Source organism: Myripristis murdjan, chromosome 22 (assembly GCF_902150065.1).
Source record: "Myripristis murdjan chromosome 22, fMyrMur1.1, whole genome shotgun sequence".
NCBI classification, from domain to species: Eukaryota; Metazoa; Chordata; class Actinopteri; order Holocentriformes; family Holocentridae; genus Myripristis; species Myripristis murdjan.
In genome coordinates, this window is record NC_044001.1 from 15,358,457 (window position 1) to 15,380,887 (window position 22,431).

General features: G+C 40.4%; 2 protein-coding genes across 2 annotated transcripts; both read left to right on the top strand.

Annotated features, from left to right (window-relative positions):
- The first annotated feature begins 650 nt into the window (after window positions 1-650).
- On the top strand, window positions 651-1,762 carry LOC115354510 (SUN domain-containing protein 3-like). The gene is made up of 5 exons (XM_030044902.1): window positions 651-729; window positions 870-997; window positions 1,096-1,269; window positions 1,389-1,481; window positions 1,631-1,762. The coding sequence occupies exons 1-5, from the start codon at window positions 651-653 to the stop codon at window positions 1,742-1,744; spliced, it is 588 nt and encodes a 195-aa protein (XP_029900762.1). The 3' UTR covers window positions 1,745-1,762.
- A 5,408-nt stretch (window positions 1,763-7,170) lies between these two features.
- Window positions 7,171-22,382, top strand: LOC115354755 (gamma-aminobutyric acid receptor subunit rho-1-like). The gene is made up of 10 exons (XM_030045256.1): window positions 7,171-7,502; window positions 12,052-12,105; window positions 12,255-12,361; window positions 13,885-13,952; window positions 14,072-14,295; window positions 15,570-15,652; window positions 15,852-15,992; window positions 16,445-16,597; window positions 17,701-17,897; window positions 20,979-22,382. The coding sequence occupies exons 1-10, from the start codon at window positions 7,396-7,398 to the stop codon at window positions 21,279-21,281; spliced, it is 1,437 nt and encodes a 478-aa protein (XP_029901116.1). The 5' UTR covers window positions 7,171-7,395; the 3' UTR covers window positions 21,282-22,382.
- The last annotated feature ends 49 nt before the right edge of the window (window positions 22,383-22,431 follow it).

The window sequence follows — 22,431 nt, forward strand, 5'->3', positions numbered from 1 at the left end:
ACAAAAAAAAAACCCAAATCAGAGACTAAAAATGGATTCGGTCATGTGAAACACAGATTTAGATATTTGTCTGTCTTGTTTGCAAGTTCATTCAGGTATACTGCAGAACATCTTTAACAAATGTCAGCGCTGAAATGTACCAGGTTAACCCCTTGAAACACAAGAAAATTCACTTGAAAATTTCCCCAAGATAATACTCATAAAAAAATTAATTACAATGAAATTCCCCCAATTTTCCTGAAAAAAGAGGGAAAAATTGAAAAATTGAAGAAAATTACCATGAAATTGTGACAAGATTACTGAAAATATAGGACCAACAAAATTAGAAAAAAACACAAAAACTTACTAGAAAATTACCCAAAAAGTATGAGAACATAATTTTTTACAATTACAATATTTAGTGAATACAAGAACTTCTTTCAAAGTATACTAAATAAATAAATGTATGATTAATTAATTAGTTAAAAAATGTACAATTAAATTACACCAAAAACTTGTTTAAAAAAAAATACCAGAAAATTTTCCAAATTTCGCTGTTCACTGCTAAACATCCAAACACAGCAGAACATGATGTCAGATTTTTTCATGTTTATTTGAAACGTTTGTTTTTTCTGCTAACTCTGTCCCTCCTCCTGGTTTCCTCGCTGTCGATGAAGAAGGAGCAGCAGCGGGTGGACACACCTCCAGCTGCAGCACACAACATGTCCGACTACGCACTGGAATCAAATGGTTGGTAATCATCTTCTTCATCCTCTTCATCTTCGTCATCGTCATTCACACATGTGCTTTACTGTGGAACTTATTCATGGCTTGCTCTTGTACTTCCTCTGTGTGTGTGTGTGTGTGTATGTGTGTGTGTGTGTGTGCAGGTGGCAGTGTGATGCAGAAACACAGTTCAAAGACATATCGGGCTCCATCACCCTATCAGTCATATTTGTTTTATAACATTTTCTGGACTGATTTGAGGGGCCCGCCGAGTCATCGGACTGTGATCCAGGTAATTATTAGGCTAGTTGTTGAAACTAAAATCATTTAACACACGTTATTGTGCAGCTCTAACGCACACACACACTCTCCCCTGCTCTGTCTCCTCAGGGCAACACAGATCTTCGCCCTGGTTACTGCTGGGCCTTTGCCGGGGGGCGGGGACACCTGGTTGTCTCCCTGTCCCACCCAGTCAGTGTTACCCACGTCACACTGGACCACATCTCAAAGACAGTGTCCCCCACTGGCCAAATCAGCGAAGCTCCAAAGAACTTTGCTGTGTTTGTAAGTCACAAATGAGTCATCATGACTCTGGGACCGTCCTGCATCCCGCTGGCTTTGTCTCTGTTCCTCCCAGAATGCACAGCGGCCCGTTCATGTCCCTCTCTGTCTGTCTCTGTCAGGGAATGAGCTCTTTGGACGAGGCTGAGGGAACCTGGCTTGGCAGCTTTCAATACAATCAGGACGGCGGAGCCATCCAGACCTTCCAGCTGCCTGTGAGTCTGTACACCGCAGCCCTCACACACTCACACACATGCATTTTTCATAAGTCACTTAAAGGCAAACTCCTTGATTTTGGACGCGCAAACTCCTTCAAATCATCTCTCTCTCCTGTCTCTGCTCTCTCTCTGCTGTCCCTTCTCAGGAATCTGCCAAACGGGTGTTCAAGTTTGTGAAGCTGGTGGTGGAGAGTAACTGGGGACACGAGGTCTATACCTGCCTGTACAGGTTCAGGGTCCACGGGACGCTGTCCCAGTGACCTGTCATCATTCTGCCCCTCCCCTCTCAGCCAATCACAAGTAAGCAGCCACAGCAACTGGCTCGACACTTGTGATTGGCTGAGAGCAACAATGGCTAGAATGACCTGCAGCAGCTAGGTGTGGTCCCTAATTTCTGGTTGCCAATAAATTATAATTCACAAAGTCATGATTCAGTTCCAACTTAAATTCCATATAGGCAAATTTAAAGTAACTAAATTAATTGTGTTAATTTGTTAAACATTAACAATGGCCACCTCTACTCATGTGTGCAAACAACAGCTAACAGGGTTCCAATTAACACACTTGTTCACTCACTTTCTGTGCCTCTCTGACGCACACAAACACACACACACGTACACATGCCACACTACACATCTCAATGTGCTTTGTTCACCAAAAAGACAACTTACACTGGAATCAAATCCAAGAGAAGTATTTCAGCCGAGGTAAGTGTTTTCTTTCTTTATTTTTTCCTTTCGTTTATTTGACCTTGTGTTATGGAATTCAGAGTTATTTTGTTTATCTTTAAACCGGGGTGTCTGGGTGGTGCGGGGGTAAAAGCAGCGGCCCACCACTCGGATTTTACTCTTGTCCACATTACAGTCTTCTAGTATCCTGGTCTGTCAGATGAAAAAAAAAATAGCTGAAGACTCCTCTTGAATCAGAGGAAATGTTGCAGTCTGCACCTTCCCCAACCCAACAGTAGGGGGCAACAGCCACAAATGACTTTTGTACAAGAAAACAAAACAAAACAAAACTAGAACAAACAAGAAAAGGAAAAAAGCACCCTCCAAATAAGAAAACAAGCAAACAGCCAAGTATGTCCAGAAGAAGTTTGCTGATATTTTCTGTGACTCCAAATTCCAAAACACAAGCTTAAATATATTCTCCTGTACGCTCAGATGGGACTCAGAGGAGTTTGCATGGTCTCCCTGTGTTTGTGTGGTTTTCCTCCGGTTGCTCTGCTTTCCACCCACACTCCAAAGACATGTACCTCACCCATCCACACATCTGGATCTCTGGTGTTTCAACAATAAAGTCTCTTTAACTGGAATTGTTTGGTGTCATTTTTCTACAAGCAAAAATGTCCTGACAGCCTGGGACTAAAAAGCAGCCCTGGACCAATTGTCTTACAGCACCTCATATCATCTAATCCAAGCATTTGTCCAAGCTATTGTTTTGGTTCAGATGATCTATCTGGATGCATCATTAGAAATTACACTTTTCGTTTCTGAACTGGTACCTAACTTAGTGTGAAAGTAACTCCAGTTTGTGCTTTTCTCGTGTCGTTATTGTTTTATTTTTTGCCCACATAATACACACTGTAACTGGGCTGAAATGGAGCAACCTGAGTCCACCTGTGTTTCAGACAGTACTCACCTCTGTCCAGCAGCTCAGCTCTCAACACACACACTTCCTCTTCACCTCAGCTGCGCTGCTGCACTTCATGCCTTTTTTTTCTCTCCAAGCCATTTTCTTTTCGTTTCTTTCTTTTTTTTTTTTTTTAATTTGTATCCGCATCGTTTCACTCGTTCAATGTCTCATGGCGCTGTAACCATGGTAACTTTGCCGCTCCTGCTCTGTGTTCTCCATCATGTGTGCGCTATGTTCCTTCTTCTTAAGGCTGAATTATGCTTCCGCGTAGGAAGAGCGTACGGAGGTTGTGCGAAGCTTACGGGGGTTGTGCGACCGCCGCAGAGCCTTGCCGCGCGCCTCCCAAAAATTGTAACTACGCGGACCTTCCGCGGTCTCGTCCACTCGCCACAGAAGAGCAGCGACCATACGTCACAGGGTCTACGTTGGTGGGAGGAGAATTGCTCTGTGTGTTTGCAGAGGTATGTTGGACACACACGCGCTGCGTAGGAAATGCGTGCTTCGCACAACCCCCGTACGCTCTTCCAACGCTGAAGCATAATTCAGCCTTTAGGCGTAAACGTGGCGCGTAAGAACCAAAACCTTGCATTAGCGCCCCCTGTCGTCTGTTGGTGCAGCTATCTGAAATAATGATATGAAACATGAGGGGAAAAAATGACGTGGCGGCCACCAGCCATGCGCCCCTGACCGTGTGTGTGTGTGTGTGTGTGTGTGTGTGTGTGTGTGTGTGTGTGTGTGTGTGTGTGTGTGTGTGTGTGTGTGTGTGTGTGTGTGTGTGTGTGTGTGTGTGTGTGTGCGTGCGTGCGTGCGTGCGTGCGTGCGTGCGTGTGTGTGATGAGTAAGGAAGGCCCGCAGAGAGAATGAAGCCCCCTCCAAGCCGGCTCGGAGTGCAATGGATGCTAAGTAAGCAATTATTAGCTCTAATCAATTTAAATGAGATTATTAACTCTAATCAAGCAATGTCAAATGGTTAAACCAAACAGAATCAAATCAAAACAAGATCAGAATGAGACAGGGAAAGTAAACGCTTCATCTGAGGTATCTTAGATCAGTGGTGTGAGGTGAAGGAACAGTGTGAAATTTAAGACTAATAATGAGATTGGAGCGTGCAGGGATAATTAGCTGTAATATCACTGCAGCACATTACTTAGCAGTGTGCTTCTACCCTGTTTGAAAAAGACAAACCACTGCAGTTACACAGGTTGTTTCTGTGCTGGGCAGTCCAGGACATGATTCCTGCATTTATCAGTGCATGTTGTCTGAATCAGTAAATGCAAGGTGCAGACACAGTTTTTCCTGGCACTTCAGAGCACCCTTTAGCCTAACACTGAAACATATTGAAAAGTACACACATTTCCTCCTCAGTAATCTAACCACATGCCTAGTAGTAAGGGTGTAACAGCAGTTGTTTTCATACAGAGCTCTATTTATATACTGTATGCACACACAGTTGCACATCTTGGTTTGGCTAAAAAAAAAAATACATATTTTATTTTGTAGGTCAGCAATGTCTATGCCAGTCGGTGCAAAAAACACTATGCAAAATGTAAAAAACTGCAGCTTTCATTCTACACATCATGTTGTCTGAACCAAATCACATGTGGCTCAGGTACTTTTTAAAAAAAAAATTATTTTATTTCATTTTTGCTCAGCCAGAAAGAAAACACTCTCATTGGAGGAAACAGCTGGGCAAACCAGGTGAAGATTAATATGTGCATGCGTGGCAGCATGACACCCTAACCTCAACCGAACCTTGATACAGCAATTCTGAGGCCACCGTTTTGTAAGTAGAAATGTCACCTTTCCCATTTTTCCTGCTCAAATCATCATTTTGTGTTTGACGAAAGCCATAACCTTAACCTAAAACACAACCATAACCAGTGCCTAAGCATAAGCGCCACAAAAGCAGGCCCCAAAATAACCTTACCCTTACCTTAGAGCTAGAGAGAGATGTTCATATGCTTTATAGGAGGGCTTTTGTTATTGATATGTTTGATATGAACAGTGATTGAAACTAACAATAGGTAAGCTGTTATATTGGATGTAGACTTGTAAAAAAGAAATATATATCAATCATAATCTCTAATTAAAAATTTGTTTTTTAATGAGGGTCAAGTGGGGAGACATATCCTAGGGCCTTCTTACTGCACTGTAGGTGAGATATATCTTTCCCAGAGTGAGGAACAAGATGCCTCCTTAATTTATTTATTGATTGACTGATTGATTGATTTTGCTGTCAAAACTGTTTTAAATCTGGTGTCTGTAGCATCTCTACAAGCAAAAATGTCCTGTCATTTTTTTTTGTTTTGTTTTTATAAGGTTGTCTCAGGCTCTTCTAGCCTAATGCATCTTTGGTTGATAATAATCTGTCTAGGCCATGACTTAAGCTCAGAAAAAAATATATTTTAAAAAGCATTGCAATCACCCACGGAGATAGAGAGCTTACTTTTGGATTTATGGTGTATACGAGCCTCACTAGTGGAATAAGTGAGTCTGGAGCCCTGGAATTTGCCTATTATCATGAGGGGATTGTTTCATTAACTTAATGCTAAGATATGTCACACACTGAGTCTGAATGTTTTCTTGTAAAATATAATTGGATTCAATCTAGATCTGTATATATATAATCTATACCATTTCTCATCAACGATTTTGTTTCAGTTTTAGTTTTTTGCATGTAGGAATTGACATTTTAATATAGATTTTAGGGCATTTACTATTTCAGATATTATAATTCTGTGGTCAAAAAAATTAATAGTGCATGGTTATTTTCAAAATTCAGTTTAATCATTAAAAAGTAAGTCTCACAATCATTATTATCCCAAAAAAGAGAATGTTAATCTTTTTTGTCTGACATCCTCTTTGTAGGGTTGTGCCATTATCAGTTGTTGTTGTTGTTGTTGTTGGTTTATTTTTGTTTTTGTTTTTTATTATTAGCAAGTTCAGCAAGAATACTGTAAAATCCCAGAGGAAGAGCCAAAAATAATGCAACACAAACAATGCCTAACGTTACTTACAACAATTGTCAGATTGACGTCCATGGAACTAACCCAAATTCATGATCTTATAATCCAACTGTTCAGTCTGCTAAAAAAAAAAAAAAAAAAGGGGGACACAAGGCCTGACTGATCGTGACGTCCGAGCTCAGGCATTTTTTGATTGGCTTATTCGGATGTACAGCACTTCAGGACACACAAACACTGATATGGCATCTGTGTTGCTAAATAAAACAAACCACGCTCATAATTTCTCGTGTCTTGCGTTTTCCAATGGTTGATCAGGTCACGAATGCGCTTTGTCCAAAATTTTTGATGCAGACAAAAATGGGACCAAAATAATTCTGGAGACATATCAAAAGTTAACCACTACTTTTTTTTTTTTTTTTTTTTTTTTTTTTTTATCGTTATTATGTATTAAATGTATCATATATTAAGTATTCCTCCAGTATTACGTAGAGTAAAAACAAGAGGTTTGTAGATTTATGTATATTTAAAATCTAAGGCCAAATTTGTATTACATTTGCCCATAGCAGATATAATCATTTTACTGAAATGAATTTTTCTTGAAAATTTGTGTTCCCTGAGAAAAACAGTGAGAAAACACGATGACAGACAACTTGAAAAGAACTTGGCAAGCAGCCCCACCTACGTCTGCACGTCTATGTGTAGGAGTCAATTGTCAGCCAGGCTTTAAGTCAGGCAAACATGCATTGTTGTCAGTTTTTGGCAGCACGTCAAGACAGACCCACTTTGACATGCTGAGATAAAACACCGTCAGCATCAGCAGAAGGAGCTGAGAAGCCTTTGACATCGTCATCAGCATTTCTCCTCGCCTTTGTGCGTCTGTGTCTCCAAACCATTGACCTTACAAATGAGCACGCCGCATCATTATGAGAATTGGTGTTTCTGGGCGGCGCAAAGTAGAATAGAGCACATCAGAAGGCAGGATATCTGAGCACAGCAGAGCACAGAGAGGCAGGCACATCCGCCACTGGAGGGATCAAATCTGTACCATCTGACGCTCAAGGATTTATGGGTTTAGTCAAAATTGCTTTTCCCACTGTGGAGATTAAGCACCGTGGGATGTTTTTCACTCAGGCTGTAGAGTAGCCCACTGTGGCTGCTGCTTGTTGCTGTCACTGCTGTGTCTTCTGCCTCTCGCCGGCCCCTGACGCTGAAGAAGACAATGTCTCAAGAACACGGGGTGCTCTCAGCCCGAGGGGGGAGTAGGTTTTTTTGACTGACAGGTGAGGTGCGTCCTCTGGGGAATGTGAACCATGCAGGTGGATGCTGTTCTTGTTCTGTCCTGTGTTTGCCTCGTGGCCGCAGCTGGGAAGCTGGCCCAGCCGAGGGGTCACAAGCTGGAGACCTACAAACAAAGCAGGTAATGTCAAGGGACTCATGAATATGCACCATGTCAGAGATGAATAATGCACGTTTACTATCACAACAAGATGTCATGTCGTCCAAGACAGTTGCTTAAAGAGCTGTTTCGATGCAGATCTGGAGGTGTTTTGTTAAAGGTCTCTCCCCGTAAAGATTTTGCGACGTTCTTATTGATGTTTCTAGGTTTACACGATGTTGTCCGCTGTTTCCTGTGTCACCTGCGCTGCTCCCTCCCCCTCTGAAATCAGACTTATTCAGAGAGCAGATTGGAGAGCAGAGAGAGGGAGACCTAAATCCCCACATCTATTTATGTACTATTGGTGAATGCTGTGCTCTGTTGTCCCATAACTGCTATAGGCCAGTGAAAGGATGGTTTGCCATTGGCAGCAGCTGTAGTCAATGTCAAATTGTGGCATTTATTTAGGCTAATTGCTTCCTTGTTAATACATGCACGGGATTAAACTCTGAGTTTGGGAAAGTATCCTCAATTCTGCACAATATTAATTAACTTTGCCTTGGCATAAAAAGTGATTATGACCGAAAGTATTGTGGAGGATTGTTGGATGTCATGATGTTTCACTGCTGTTAAATCTGCCTTTTTGTTCGTGAAGCAGGGTTTGTGCTAAAACAGCAGCCATGTGAAGAGCTGCAGCCTGACATATTAAATCCCTTTTTACCCATTGGAGAAAGGAGTGTGACATTTGTTCATTTCAAAAGGCATTCAAGTTGAAAAATAGACTTCAATTATACTGACTCATGTAACCTTGAGAATGTTACAAGTAAGATGGAAAGTCCTGTAAGGGATCAGACTGTTGGATGGGAAATGTGTGATAACTGCAGTGTTTTAGATGTATTTTCAAAATCTATTTGAAAAGCTGAATATACAGCAAAATTGTCCAAATTAATTCAAGCCTGAGTGAGATACAATCAACACTATTCATGAGAGTTAATGTAAAACTTGAAGATCATTTTAAACACTCATCCCAGAGCCATGTCAGGGGTGGACAAATGACACTTTTCAGCCCCAAAAATAATTGTCCCGTTGGAAAAATCAAAACTTACTTGCACTGGAACTTGCTGTGTAAAAGCAGTGATGGTATGGGATTTATAAAGCAAAAGGAAGAAATGCTGATCACCCATATGGCTCAGACTCCTTTTGCATCACATCCTTTTCTGCTATATGAACATAAATGCGATTTCTACTGTATTGCCTCCGGTTCCAAGTGTGAAACTGCCTTTGCGTTAATCCCTGGCGAAGATGATAAGGTTTTCTCATGCAGTCAAAGTGCAGCAGCACATGTATGCCGCGAACACAGCTATCAGCTTTGAGTGATTTGCATCCACTTAATGTATCGCACAAACCCTTTCATATCATAATCCCTCTGCCATTTCTCCTTTAGATACAGTATCACTTTCACGCTGAAAACTGCGGTTATTTATAGATCTGCGTAAACGACAAATAGCAATCTGCTCGCCATTAAGATTCTTGTCTCTTTGGATGAGATGAATGTTTGTGACAGAACGTGAGTGCTGCTTACTACAGACAACAGCACTAAGTGTCAAAACGCATTACAGCATAAATCTGATTCACTCAGCTGTTGTGTTGTGTTAAACAATATAGGGATAAAGCGTTTGTTTCCATGAAAGACTCCATGAAATCAGACTCATTTAAAGTGATAAGCTCAGCCCTAAGGTGATTAAGAAGATCATTAACTATAAGAGGAGCAAGAATCTAAATACTTTGTGGTAAATCAGTGATGGACAGAAAGCAGCGTTGGTTTACACTATGTCTTCTTACTTATTTCTTCTTTTTGTTTCAAATCTGCATGACAGATGTTAAGCAATGTTCACATCTGCCTCCTTGCAAGATACTAATATTCGGACTAAATCTGAACCTCAAATTACTTCTCTGTAAAAGAAATACCCCTTTATTCACACAACAGCCTTACTCTTTTCTCTGTGTCCCATTTCTCCAGTCCTAGTCTCAGTGTGAAATTGCAATCTCCATGCATTGAAACCCTCTGGATGCTGCTGGCACGGGTTATGTCAGTTTTCAGAGACTATATCGCTGTTTGTGTTGAGGAAGGGGAATAGAGAGGAGAACAGGCAGAGTTCAGTATCAGTGTGAGAATAAGTCGATATCCAAGATGAAATCCCTCATGCAACTTTGCTTTTATTGCGACCACAGCTAATTTCTTTTTCTTGTCAAAAATCCAAACCTGCAGTACCAATTCCTTTAGTATCGCTGTTATTGACAACAGTGATTCAGTGTGGATTTCATTATTCATGCACATAAAAAAAAATAATACAAAGAGATATAGACATATAGATTGGGTAAAGAAAATAACTTGAAAAAGAAACATGCAGGAGGAGCCAAAAAATAACACATAAGGGTTTGTCAGGTTGCTCTCCTAAAAAGAAAAAAAAAGAAAAGAAAAGAAAAGAAAAGAAAAAAAAAGCCAATACAAACACACATGAAAAATCAAAGGAAAAACACAACTACAGCATTGCAACTGTCACTGATCAGATCAGCACAGTATATAGTGTGCTGTTCATACTGGTAGTATAGATAATGGGGAGGTGTGTGTGTGCAGGGGTCTAGCAGTTAGAATATTCACTCACCTTAAAGTCTTCAGATAAGGTGCAAAACAAAGAACATAACGTATGTTTTAGTGCAATTTTACTTATTTATTACTGTTTTTTATGTAGAGTAATATACTGAAATGTATTTATTAATCTGTATTGGTGTGACTGTTTGCTGAATGATTGAGCAGCTGGCCACTTGTGAATTTCCCTCGGGATGAATAAAGTACATATCTATCTATCTATCTATCTATCTACTGAAAAAAGAAACTCCATGCAGACACTGCTATGCAATACACTGCACATGACTGGCTGCTGAGCTTTTCAGCCACAGGCCATCATCCAGAGTGCAATGTCAATTATTTTGTCCAAATGAAGATCAGATTCGGGCACTGTTAATGACAGATGGATCAGGTCGCGAAATCAGCTGGACACCCACATCCCAGCTCAGTGACAAGGTGTGGAGGTAAAATGAGGTGAATATGGAAAGATCAGATTTACACATACTGCTTCCACTTGTTCATTCTTAATTATTAATGCAACGTTTACGTCATAAGCCTGGCAAGCATTAAAGAAACAATGCAATGAGCAGACACATACAGCAAAGTGCAGGGCAGGAAGTAGCCAATCCTAGCATGTACATGCAATGTACTAAAAAATCTGTCTGTCTATCTATCTATCTATCTATCTATCTATCTATCTATCTATCTATCTATCTATATAAGGACCAAAATATGACAAAAATGTTGCATTATTAAATAAGAATGAACAAATGGAAATAGAGTTTGGGGAGCTGATTTTATTTCCCACCATAAAATATGTATAAATTCAATAGTGTGCAGGCTTTTGTTCAGCTGGAGGTTTTTCATAAGCATCTAAAGCATACGTCTGGAGTGGCAACTCATAGCTCCAACTGTGCATAGGTTAATGTGTGTGAGCTGACCCCTGCTGGAACGCAGCCCATTAACCCTGACCGTCGGCGGCTGTATGGAGACGCGCCGCATGTCAGAGCTCCAGAGCAGAAACACAGAGAGAGGAGAGCAGACAGGCAGTCTGTTGTGTGGCGTAGGCAGGCAGTGAGGGGATTGGAGAGGCATTTCTGCCAAGAGGATTAGGAACCAGCTGCTGGATGGACAGAGAGGAGTAGCACCCATCGCCCATCAGAGCTCTGCAGCCGTCACCCAGCAAAACCCTGTTCTGTCGTTCCTCCCCTGCTCTTGTTGTGTTTGTATTCTCTGTGTGTTTGTGCCAAGTCCCTCTCTCCCCCTCTCTCTCTCTCTCTGGCATTTCCTTAATGCATGTCTGTGATGGTTGTCAAAGCAATGTGGCTCTGTCTGTCACAGCATGCTCTCCTCTATTAATCCATTTTAGGGTTTTTTGGAATTCATCTTTTTTTCCCCCTCCTACTTGTGGCCTGAAAAAATGTTGTGTGAAAGACATGTGTACAGATGTAACCCTCTTGAACACTGACACCAGAAAATGGCTGGCCTCCTCCAAATTGGATGTGTTGGGAAAATGCCCTCTTGGCCTTTGTGTGGCTTGTGGATAAAATGTGTGTGATGTAACCGGATGTATTAGATCTCCTTAGAAAGTGAGTAGTGTAAAATAAATAAATACATAATAAAAAAAGCAAACTTGCTTTTGCTGGGCTAAATTTATTTTACATTGGGATCATGTGAGCAGTATTACTCATAATGTTTTGAAATGAGATATCAACCATTTGTAAAAGTAAGAGTTTGCAGATTGAAGATAGAATGCCGAGGAGTTTATAAATACTTAATATTCTTAATTAAGAAAATTATAGTCTGCAGTATTTTTTTTTTTTCATTTTCAAAACAGACATATCGCCTTTTGAATATATCTATTTCAGGATATTTTGATATATTTGAATGTGGAGTCATTCTCAATGCTATTTTATATGCCACATATGACCAGTTTCTTTCAATCTCATATCATATTAACAGGTCAAGAAGAGAGACCTCCAGAATGGAGGGAGGAGGAAATCACAAGTCTGGAAGGTTAGTTTAAAAGAAAAAAATAAATTATAACCAATATGAAAAGAATATATTTCTAGTTGTAAATTGGACACCCTTTTCCAATTTAATTGAACATGAAAAACACTGTATTACAATGGTAACTGTAACACCTTCTCTTATTTCTTCCACAGCCCAATTTATAAACGAAGTCCGGACATGACCAAATCTCCAATGACAAAATCTGAGCAGCTTCTAAGAATAGACGACCATGATTTCACCATGAGACCAGCATTCGGAGGTGAGAGAGAGCTAACAACTTCCTGTTTGCGCCTGATGTTGTGTCGGCTCAGATGTTTTCTTAATGAAAGTGTGCTATTGTTAGTTCACACCAGCTCTGCTCATCACAGCAACTTAAGCAGGGATGCTGCAGAGATCTGGCTCGGTCAATCAGCAGTGGCCGCGGATAAGATCTGCCCGCTGGTCATTGGTCTGGGCCAAACGCTCTTAAAGGCTGAGCTCTTGGAAGACTTGATGACGCCATTCACACAAGCTGTGCCACAATCTACCAATCTGGCACACAGAGCTCCAGTCTTTCTATCAGGAGTAATACACTCCTCTAGCATCAATGTACAGTATATACATTTGAGAGGGATTTCATGTAAGCTTTCTGGAGTGTGGGATTAGGCCCAGATAAAGACACACAGGCTGCTTTTTTACTTTTTTAGAAGATGAAAATGGAATGTCTTTTGTCTTTAATCATCGTTTTAGCTCTATTTTTGCTTTATTTACTGTTACAGCCAAATACCTAGGTATTGTATTACATGCATGAAAGCTAAAATAGAAAAAAAAAATGTAACGGCAGTCATTTTCATATGAGCGAGAAACACATGATATGACAGGCTGTTAGTATTGCCATTAAAAACACACAGAATAACTCTTGTAGTATCATTTTGCTGTGTCACATTCAGACCACCAAGTGCCTCTCAACTGGAAGTAATATATATATATATATATAAAATAAAAATAGAGCTGGATGTCATCCACGGCTGCATCAACTTTGATCCATTGTGACCTAATTGTATTTGTGTACTACTGGAGGATGATGCAGAGTAGAAAGGCTGAAATAGGTCAAAAGTAGAATCCCGGCCAAAGCGGCGCAGTCATGGCACAAGCAAAGCCTCGACTGGTTCTTTTGTAAACGTGATTTAAAAAAAAAAAAAAAAAAAAAAAAGCCTGAACTAGTCTCTATATCAGCCATACTGGCTGTTCTGTTGCTTGTGCTGCAACCATAAATAACAAATAGTATCTAAAGAGCCAGTTTTTTTGCAGAAAAATCATTTTTATTTATTTATTACACATTGCTCGCCAGGGAAATTATGTATCACGATAGATCGGATGCAATCCGACTTGTATTGTGATACTTTGCAATTGCTCTACAGAGCTGACTGAAAATGTATAAATAGATTAAAAGACAACCAACTGCATACCTGCTGGTTAGACTAATAAAATATGCAACATGTTATATGAGAAATTGGGTGACAAACTGGCTTAAAACATTGGCAAAAAGCAATTTAATTGAATTCATTAATACAGAATTAGCATAGCACATTGAACACAGTGCACTGAATTACAGATATCGTAACATTATATGAAAATGAAGTGCATAGGCCTGAATGATATGAATCGATCCAAGGGGCTACAGAATCAATACAGTATTGCAAAAAGTAATATTGTGATATTCAGCTATATCACTTTTTTTGTTTGTTTGTTTGTTTGTTTTTGGCATATCTCTAGTGCTGATGTGATTTTGTTGACTTTCAGGGCCTCCAATCCCAGTGGGGGTCGACGTTCAGGTGGAAAGTCTTGACACCATCTCCGAGGTGGACATGGTGAGTATGAACAGCTACTTTTATCGTAATGTTTTTGTCACTCTATCGCAATTTGGAATGAGAACAGACATGATCTGGTATGGAAATCTTTACCAGATTCGACACCTTTATCTTTCCAGGACTTCACCATGACGCTGTATCTGCGTCACTACTGGAAGGACGAGCGGCTGGCGTTCCCCAGCACCAACAACCAGAGCATGACCTTCGACAGCCGGCTTGTTAAAAAGATCTGGGTCCCTGACATGTTCTTCGTCCACTCCAAGAGGTCCTTCATCCACGACACCACCACGGACAACGTCATGCTGAGGGTCTACCCCGACGGCAACGTGCTCTACAGCCTCAGGTAGCACGCCAAGCCTTTCATCTTTCCTTTTTAGTCCATAAGCACAGGCTCACACCTCACCTCTCTGTGCAGACAGTTAACAGTTTTACCCTCAGGCATTTATGACTCTGCCAAAACGCCAACACGCACAAGCTTTAATCCTTGAAGACATTAACGACACAGTGAAGCATCTGAAAAGTATGCAGTTCTTTCAAAATGTTCTGAGGTGAATATAATCAAGGGGCTTTTTGTGCCTTGTCAATTGCTTTAAAGGGAACACATTGCCAGTGTCAAGGGTGATTTTATATCACTGTGAGGTACAATGTTTTGAGCATTAGTTTAAATTCCGGTTGAAGGCTCCATCCAACAGCAGCAGCATCAGAAACGCCATGTAAAGCCATATAAACCATGCAACAAAAACATATTAGAGCAATAATAGGAAAGGTAGTGTTGTCATTTTGCTGTGGAGCAGTTTCTTATGGCCATTGAATCAAGCAAATCAGAGGAACTGTAGTACTAATTTTTGTACAAAATTAGAAAATGGGTCGATGAGTAAATGGGTTAAAAATCATTGGTTATGAAACAAATGGTCATCCATCACGTTCACCCGTGCCTCTCTTTCCTGTGTCACAGCTGTAAAAATGTCAGATGTCAGATGTGACACCATCAAAATGGATGAATCCAAATCCAAATAAATAAAGAAAGAAATGTGAATAAATGAGTGTGCATTGGTGAAATATTACGCATGAAATGGTGTGAGGAACCTATATTGTGCTTACTATAAGGAAAACATTTCACCAACAACTTGCAAATAAAAATTCATGATGTCGTAAGGAAAAGGATTTACCATAGCCTTTTTGATAGTAGCATCATATTTTACATTCTTGTGTGATATATAGATGATGTGTGTTGTTTTAATGTCAGTATTTGTTTCTTTATTAAGATGGGATCTCAAAGGAAAACAGCAGTAGAGTTGTGGCTCTTCTGCACAATAGGAGTGTGCTTTGGTGGCTGTGTTTTGAGAGGAGAAATGTGTCAGATCAATTAAGAAAAAGTGTAAAAAGAGTCAGTCAGAGCACCACATCCTGCGATCTCACACAAATGCCCTTCTGGCAAGCTCAAGACACACCACACAGTGCACACACAGTCCTATTCCCCTTACTTGTTCTGTTTATGTTGAGCAAGCAAAATACCCTGATTAGAAATTGTTTAATCCCTCTAAACCTAATTAGAAGTCTTTTATCCTCGTCAGTGTGAAAAAGGGATGAAGAAAAGTGTTGCTGTTTTTTCTGCAGAGTCACCGTCACGGCCATGTGCAACATGGACCTCAGCCGCTTTCCTCTGGACACACAAACCTGCTCGCTGGAGATAGAGAGCTGTGAGTACATCTATCAGTATGTAAAGAAATACCTACATTATTTCAACAATACACTTTTTGTGTTGTGTTTATTGGTTTATTATTGGCTTTTCATGCATTCTACTGCAGTTCACCAAAGTCCACTGTGGATTTACAGAGCAGCAGTTCTGTTCAGAGTTGATCTGATGCAGTTGTGCTTGCACACACATTTCCCCCTCAGATGCATACACAGATGACGACCTGATGCTGTACTGGAAGAAAGGTAACGAATCCTTAAACACCGACGACAGGATATCTCTGTCCCAGTTCCTCATCCAGAAGTTTCACACCACAACCAAGCTGGCTTTCTACAGCAGCACAGGTAATCCACGACACAACAACACAAACACACTTAATGAGTAGGCACAGCACACTGAATACATTATGCAAATCGACCAACCGTGTACGGGCACACACGCTGCGTGCAGACAATGTGTGATGTGCAGACGAGATCACAGCTGAGGATACAGCTTCCATCAAACCCTGTTTTGTGTTATAGATTTTCTCAACTAAGGGGCCAGATACCTCTTACATGTAACAGTGGTTAAAAAGAATGTAATATTTTACTCTCATTCTCAAAAAAAATTAAAAAAATCAAAAATCAAACAAAAGAAAAGAACAAATTAATAAAAATGTAGTAATAATAATCATGGTACTCTATCCCTGTCAAAATGGTTGGCAACTTCTTTTTCATGTTTGGAGTATTTATAAATCATATCAGCAGGTGGCGTGTGATGTTCTGTGTGTAATGCTGGCAACATTTCTCCCTCCCAGGCTGGTACAATCGTCTGTACATCCACTTCACCCTGCGGCGCCATATCTTCTTCTTCCTGCTGCAGACCTACTTCCCTGCCACCCTGATGGTCATGCTGTCCTGGGTTTCCTTCTGGATCGACCGCCGGGCCGTCCCGGCCAGGGTCCCTTTAGGTAGCGGAGAATCTCCCTGTCAGGGAAACCTAGTGCTGTCATAAAATCTTCCACTGACTTTGAAATCAAGTCCAGCTCAAGTGTGAGGAATTAAAGAATAGTCATGAAATATATAAGAAGAGGAATCAGAATCAGCGTTATTGTAACGACAGCAGTTCATCAGCATGTTCAGTGTCTAATGAGGAGGAAGGCAAGCCTCTGGCCCCAGAAGAGCCTCAGTCCTTCTAGGAAGTTTGCTGTTAAGTCCTGAGGTCATGTCTGTAGTTTTGCGATGTTTTTGTTTCTATCAGTGAGCTTCCACTTTCCTTTATTTCCATTTTGCTGAAGGAGCTCATCTGGGTGTGGCATACTGCCATGATTTTCCTAGCTGTTCTTTTGTGACAGACAGTACTGATATTTGTCCTGGTTAGACCTCTGTTCATTTCCTCATGTTGCTGTGAAAAATCCTTTTAAAGCTGATATGCACTGATGATTGGCATCCAGCTGCATGTGTGACCTGTGCCTCTGTGGTTGGATTTTTTTTAAATGTCATTTTTCATGCAGGTTTTCCATTATTTTGTCCACCCTATGTACATTTGCACATACAAGTAGTTCATCTTGAAGGATTGCTGCTGTAGGTAACATTGAATGTAAAGACAAGACAAAAATAATAATAAAAAAAAAACAGCTGTATAAAAATGAGAAGTAATACACAAGTATCCATGATATAGATAGTATATAGAAAACAAAAAAAAAGCATGATGGAGAGCAGAGAGTTAGTCCTGCAGCCACAGGATCTGCACTGCAGCCTCCATGTCAGCAAACCTTTGCTCTGCTGAAGTGTCTTTGAGCAATAAAGAAACTCTGTGCTAGCTGGAGGGCTGCAGTGCTCTTGCTGACTCTGACCTCTGACCTTTCTGTGGAAAAGAAAAAAAAATGATTATGAACCTGGATGAACACATAAGCCAGCAAATAAACAAATTGTTGCTCAAGAGTGAGATAAAAATTTAAATCAGCACATACAAGTTTTATGAACTGCTGTTTCGTTTTTGGTTTTGTCTTTCCAACACTGATGATGATGATGATGCCAGGCGTCTCTAAAATGTGTGTATCCTCCACTCCAGGCATCACCACGGTGCTGACTATGTCCACCATCATCACGGGGGTCAACGCCTCCATGCCCCGAGTCTCCTACATCAAGGCAGTGGACATCTACCTCTGGGTCAGTTTTGTCTTTGTCTTCTTGTCGGTGATAGAGTACGCAGCGGTCAACTACCTGTCCACTGTGCAGGAGAGGAAAGAGAGGAAACTACGGGAGAGAGTAAGTGCTATTTTTTTCAAAGGATGTTGTTTTTCTACATATATGAATTACTTGCAATAAAAAAACACTTTACCTTTAACAAGCTGATCTTTGCATCTAGACAGATTAAATGGTCTATTCACTGTCTGCAGTTCTTCACATCTCCAGCCAGTGTCATGATTTCTTACAGTAGTTTATATACCACATGTAATGGTTAGTACTGCCTTGCACAGTCTGTGTTTCACATTATAGCATGAGAGAGTGACAGCAGTGGTCAGCACGTTTTCACTAAAGATTAGACAGTAGTGAGATGACTGCATTTGCAGGAAGAGATAATCATCCCCAGTTTAGAGTCCAAAGGGGAAGTTTTGACTGTAAACAGGAGGAAGGTTATCTACAATGGTGACACAAGCTGTGGATTAACTGTAATGTGGAAGAGGGTATTCCACAAGCTGTGGGGAAAAGAACAACACTCGGAAATGGAAAGTGTGGGATAAAATTCAAAACAACAAGTGGACAGTGGAGTGGAAGTGCTTGGTGCATCAAAACAAAGTGGAGCAGATTCACATTCAAAATGCCTAATGTTTACTTGTGATGCATGACAAGAGAGCAGTGAAAACGACTTTTACTGTATTTATTTTGGTGGATGTTTCAGCACCATGGACAGAGAATGGAAGTCTAATTATCATCACCCATTTGTTTACACATATAAAATAAAGAAATGCATTGACTTACATGCTAATTTCTAAGTACTAAGGCTCGACCATCCTGGCTGATTTCAGTCTCCAAAAACATGTTTGGATTAATTTGTCACCTACAATCATGGACATCATTTTTACTGTCTGTTCATTCATCTAAAGCAGCTGGGAAAATGTTCTTCCATAACACAGTGTTGAAAATAATGGAGGAACGAAAATTTACTGACAGGCCAGAGGTCTATTTTCTTCTCATAGACAAATAAGCCTGAAGGAGTGCATATTGTATTTCTATCGTGTGTATAACCCTGATTCCAAGGTGTGGCAGCTGCCGCACCTTGGAAAGTGTGAAGCAGTGTTGAAGGCGGAGTCAGGAATGCTGAGAGGATTTGCTGCTAAGATCCATGTTTCTAAGATCAGCGCCTTATGCAATGAAACAAAAGGTAGAGCGAGAGCCAGACAGACTTTTAGAAGAAAAAAATCGCACAACTGGTGAAGCCCTGTGAATGGAAACCTTAGCTGGAGGGAAGAAATACAGCAAGTTAGACATGAGCCGTGACTATCAGCAGATTGTGCTTGAGGAGGAATCAAGGAAGTATGTAACTATGAATACGCACTAGAGGTTATTAACATCTAAGTGTCAGCTCCAGTCCTGACATTTTCCTGCTGCAGGGAGCTGACAGTGTGGCAGAGTATCTAGACATAGCCGTGACGGGAAAAACTGACACAGACCACATCAAACCATTACTCTTGCAGAAACTAGAAGATGCAGGTCTACACTCAAAAGGGAGAAAATGTCAGTTTATAGGGAGGGAAGTCACATTTTGTGGACATTATGTGGACACTATGGTGCTGTATCCATTACCAGCAAAGGTAAAAACAGTGCAGGACGGGCCAGCACCTACATCTATTCTTCCTCTATTCTTCTATTCTATTATTAAATTCCTGCCAAATCTCTCTACCTTGCTGGCACCAAGCAGCCACAGCTGTTAAAGCAAACTGCACCTACTGTACCTCCGAGGGCCTAAGCGCTGTGGGACAGATGCCAAAAACATGAAAATCTCAATTTTAATTATCGTATTGAGAAACCGTTCACTGTGTGAGTGAAAGCTGGTTTCTGATCTGAATTTTGATAGTTGAGCCACCGCTCTGTTAATTTTCACGTAATGACTGTGGATTATGAACAGATGTCACCTTTCAGCATATCCAGGACAGTTGTGCAAGTTTAATTTTAAGACTTAATTTTAAGTCTCTTTGTCAAGGCCTTAAAAAGACTTAGATTAGATTACGGTACATAGAATAAGGAACAACTAAAAACATGTTTGTTTTTAGTTGCAAATTATACAATTCTTCCTAATGACCTGCTGTATTTTCTATATATTCTTGCAAATATTTTCACTGCAATATAAATTACAGTTGTAGACAGTGGTGACAGTTGTTAGCCTAACTTCAGTCGAGAAATTTAGATCCATCCAGGTCTGTGATGATGAGACAATTCTTTAATATTTGAATTTTTTCCTGTTTGGTTATAAAATAACAGTGCGCCTAGATATGAACCACATGATGACAGAGTGCTAAAAATTTTAAAAAGGTCAAAGAGAAAATGACACAAACCATGTCTGGGGGTCCACAACATAACACCTCTGTTCATTTTGAGCTTAAAGTTCAAATACGCAGACTGGAATACATAAATTATCAACAAAATGTTCAAATTTGACCCAACTTCACCAGGGAATCAATGTAAAAGCTCTCTGGAGGCTGATGTTGAGAAGCGAAAATGGGAGTTGTGTGGTCTCGTCTTTTAGTTCTTGTTAAAATTCTAGTTGCATGTAATGGATGCAAATGAGAAACAGCTTTTCAGTTAAAGTGAGAATTCAGAGGCAGATGACAAGAATGACCTAATTTTTGAAAAACATTTCTAAACCGGTAGAAACAAGAATTAATCATTCATATGCATTTCCAGTAAACAGATACATTTTTTTTTTTTTTTTCTAAATTGGCTCAGTTTCATCTGCCCTCACGCTATGTGAAATTATTTTCGGGACTATAGCTTGTGTACTACACTGCAGTCGTACCCCCAATTCTTCATCTGCCAAATGTTGCGGCATATGGAACCAAATTGCCCACATACCCTCAGGAGCATTTCCTGCATAAACATCCTCCTTTAAATGTTTCATGCCAAAGTTATTCTGAAGCCCGGAGCGTTTTGACAAAAATAATAACCATTAGATTTCAGAGGACAAACTAATATGTATGATGATATTCTTATTTTTGAAAGCTTTACTTTGATTTTGAACGAACAGGATGTAATGTGAGCTGTACTGAATTTCAAAGTGATTCTTGTTTACTCATATCATCCGCACATTTTTTTAACGTTGTGTTTTCTTCTCACACCGGTCCAACTTAGCTGCCATGTACATGCGGCATTGGAAACCCTGACGAGATGATGATTGACCCCCAGATCACAGGCTATGGGTCCATGGATGTCAACACCACGGGGACTTATGGGATGCCGGAGAACGGTGGCCGCCAGGAGCGAATGTTGGCCCAGGTGGCGCTGAATGACCCCCAGATTACAGGGCAGGTGAAGGCGTCCAGGGGCTATGTGAACATTTGGATAGACACCCATGCTATAGACAAATACTCACGGGTCGTCTTTCCTGGAGCGTACGTTCTCTTTAACATCATCTACTGGTCCATCTACTCATAACCCATGAGTGCATCGTCTTTGAGAGCAATCCACAATGGGGCTCAGGTGACTCGGCTCATAAGTGGAGAGCAAGAGAGATGACATCGCCCATGATGTTTTCCACCGAGGACGCAGAGACAAAGACACTGCGGGGGGACCACTGCCTTCTTGACCCAGCCACTTAACTCTGATCACTTAAAAAATGATCTGCGATAGCATGCTCAAGAGAAACGGGATCGTCATCATGCCCAGCTCCATCAAATCACGTCATTTCAGGTTACACATGCAGTATTGTGCTGCTGATGGACAGACATTTGGGTGTTGCTGCTGCCTGGAGTGTCCTCACTGCACAGAAAGGTGACAGGCTCTCAACACGAACAGCGAGTCTGGAGCAGTGTGCAAGACCACAAGAAATGCTCACATCAGCTTTCCTGAAGGTGCGGATATTGGACATTGCCAATGTATAGATACAAACACCCCCCCCACACTCCCAGCCCACCCCCTTCCACATGCACTAGTTAGTAGCCTTGACAATCCATGACCCACTAAGAATCTCAAGTCAGGTTATTCTTCATCTCGAAGTTTCCTTTTTCTTTTACAGTACTGTAGTATGATTCAGTAGATGTTATAATTTTTTTCTTGTGATCTTTGTATCAATGCAATGATTTTGCTGTCAAGCTACTTTATCACATTGGTGTGATATGACAAGTTTAGTAAACAATGAAAACAAAAAATACAGCTTTTCACTTATAAAGATGTAAAAAAAATAAAATAATCATTTATATATACATGTTTAGCAGACCCTAAACATATTGACTATGATATCAACTTTATTTTTATTTTTAATGTCCATATTTCTTTTTTTTTATATACAACTGAAGCTCATCTCCTCTGTTTTGGTGTTGTGGGGCTTTGAGGTTCACTGTTACTTATTAGCTGATAGTTTTGTCTTTTTTTTTTTGCTATCATCTGGTAGTTTGCTTTCATTGAAGCAAAAAAATACAAATTTTGGGGGGCGATTTATATGACAGTTTAACAATTGAAAATACAGTTATTACAACTCAACTCTGGAAATGTGTTGTATAGGGAAAGATGTTTAATAAATGTGATGTTTTCTGAAAATGAGAACTTTCTTTGGACGAGGCTTGTGCCGAAACTGGATGGAGTAAAA

Bases quoted from the DNA above. Each gene is read 5' to 3' on its own strand.
- LOC115354755 (XM_030045256.1), top strand. From the start codon at position 7,396: ATGCAGGTGGATGCTGTTCTTGTTCTGTCCTGTGTTTGCCTCGTGGCC. The intron at 14,296-15,569 runs GTAGCACGCCAA...TTTTTTCTGCAG, and splicing joins AACGTGCTCTACAGCCTCAG to AGTCACCGTCACGGCCATGT. The intron at 16,598-17,700 runs GTAGCGGAGAAT...CCTCCACTCCAG, and splicing joins CCCGGCCAGGGTCCCTTTAG to GCATCACCACGGTGCTGACT.
- LOC115354510 (XM_030044902.1), top strand. From the start codon at position 651: ATGAAGAAGGAGCAGCAGCGGGTGGACACACCTCCAGCTGCAGCACAC. The intron at 998-1,095 runs GTAATTATTAGG...CTGTCTCCTCAG, and splicing joins GTCATCGGACTGTGATCCAG to GGCAACACAGATCTTCGCCC. The intron at 1,482-1,630 runs GTGAGTCTGTAC...GTCCCTTCTCAG, and splicing joins TCCAGACCTTCCAGCTGCCT to GAATCTGCCAAACGGGTGTT.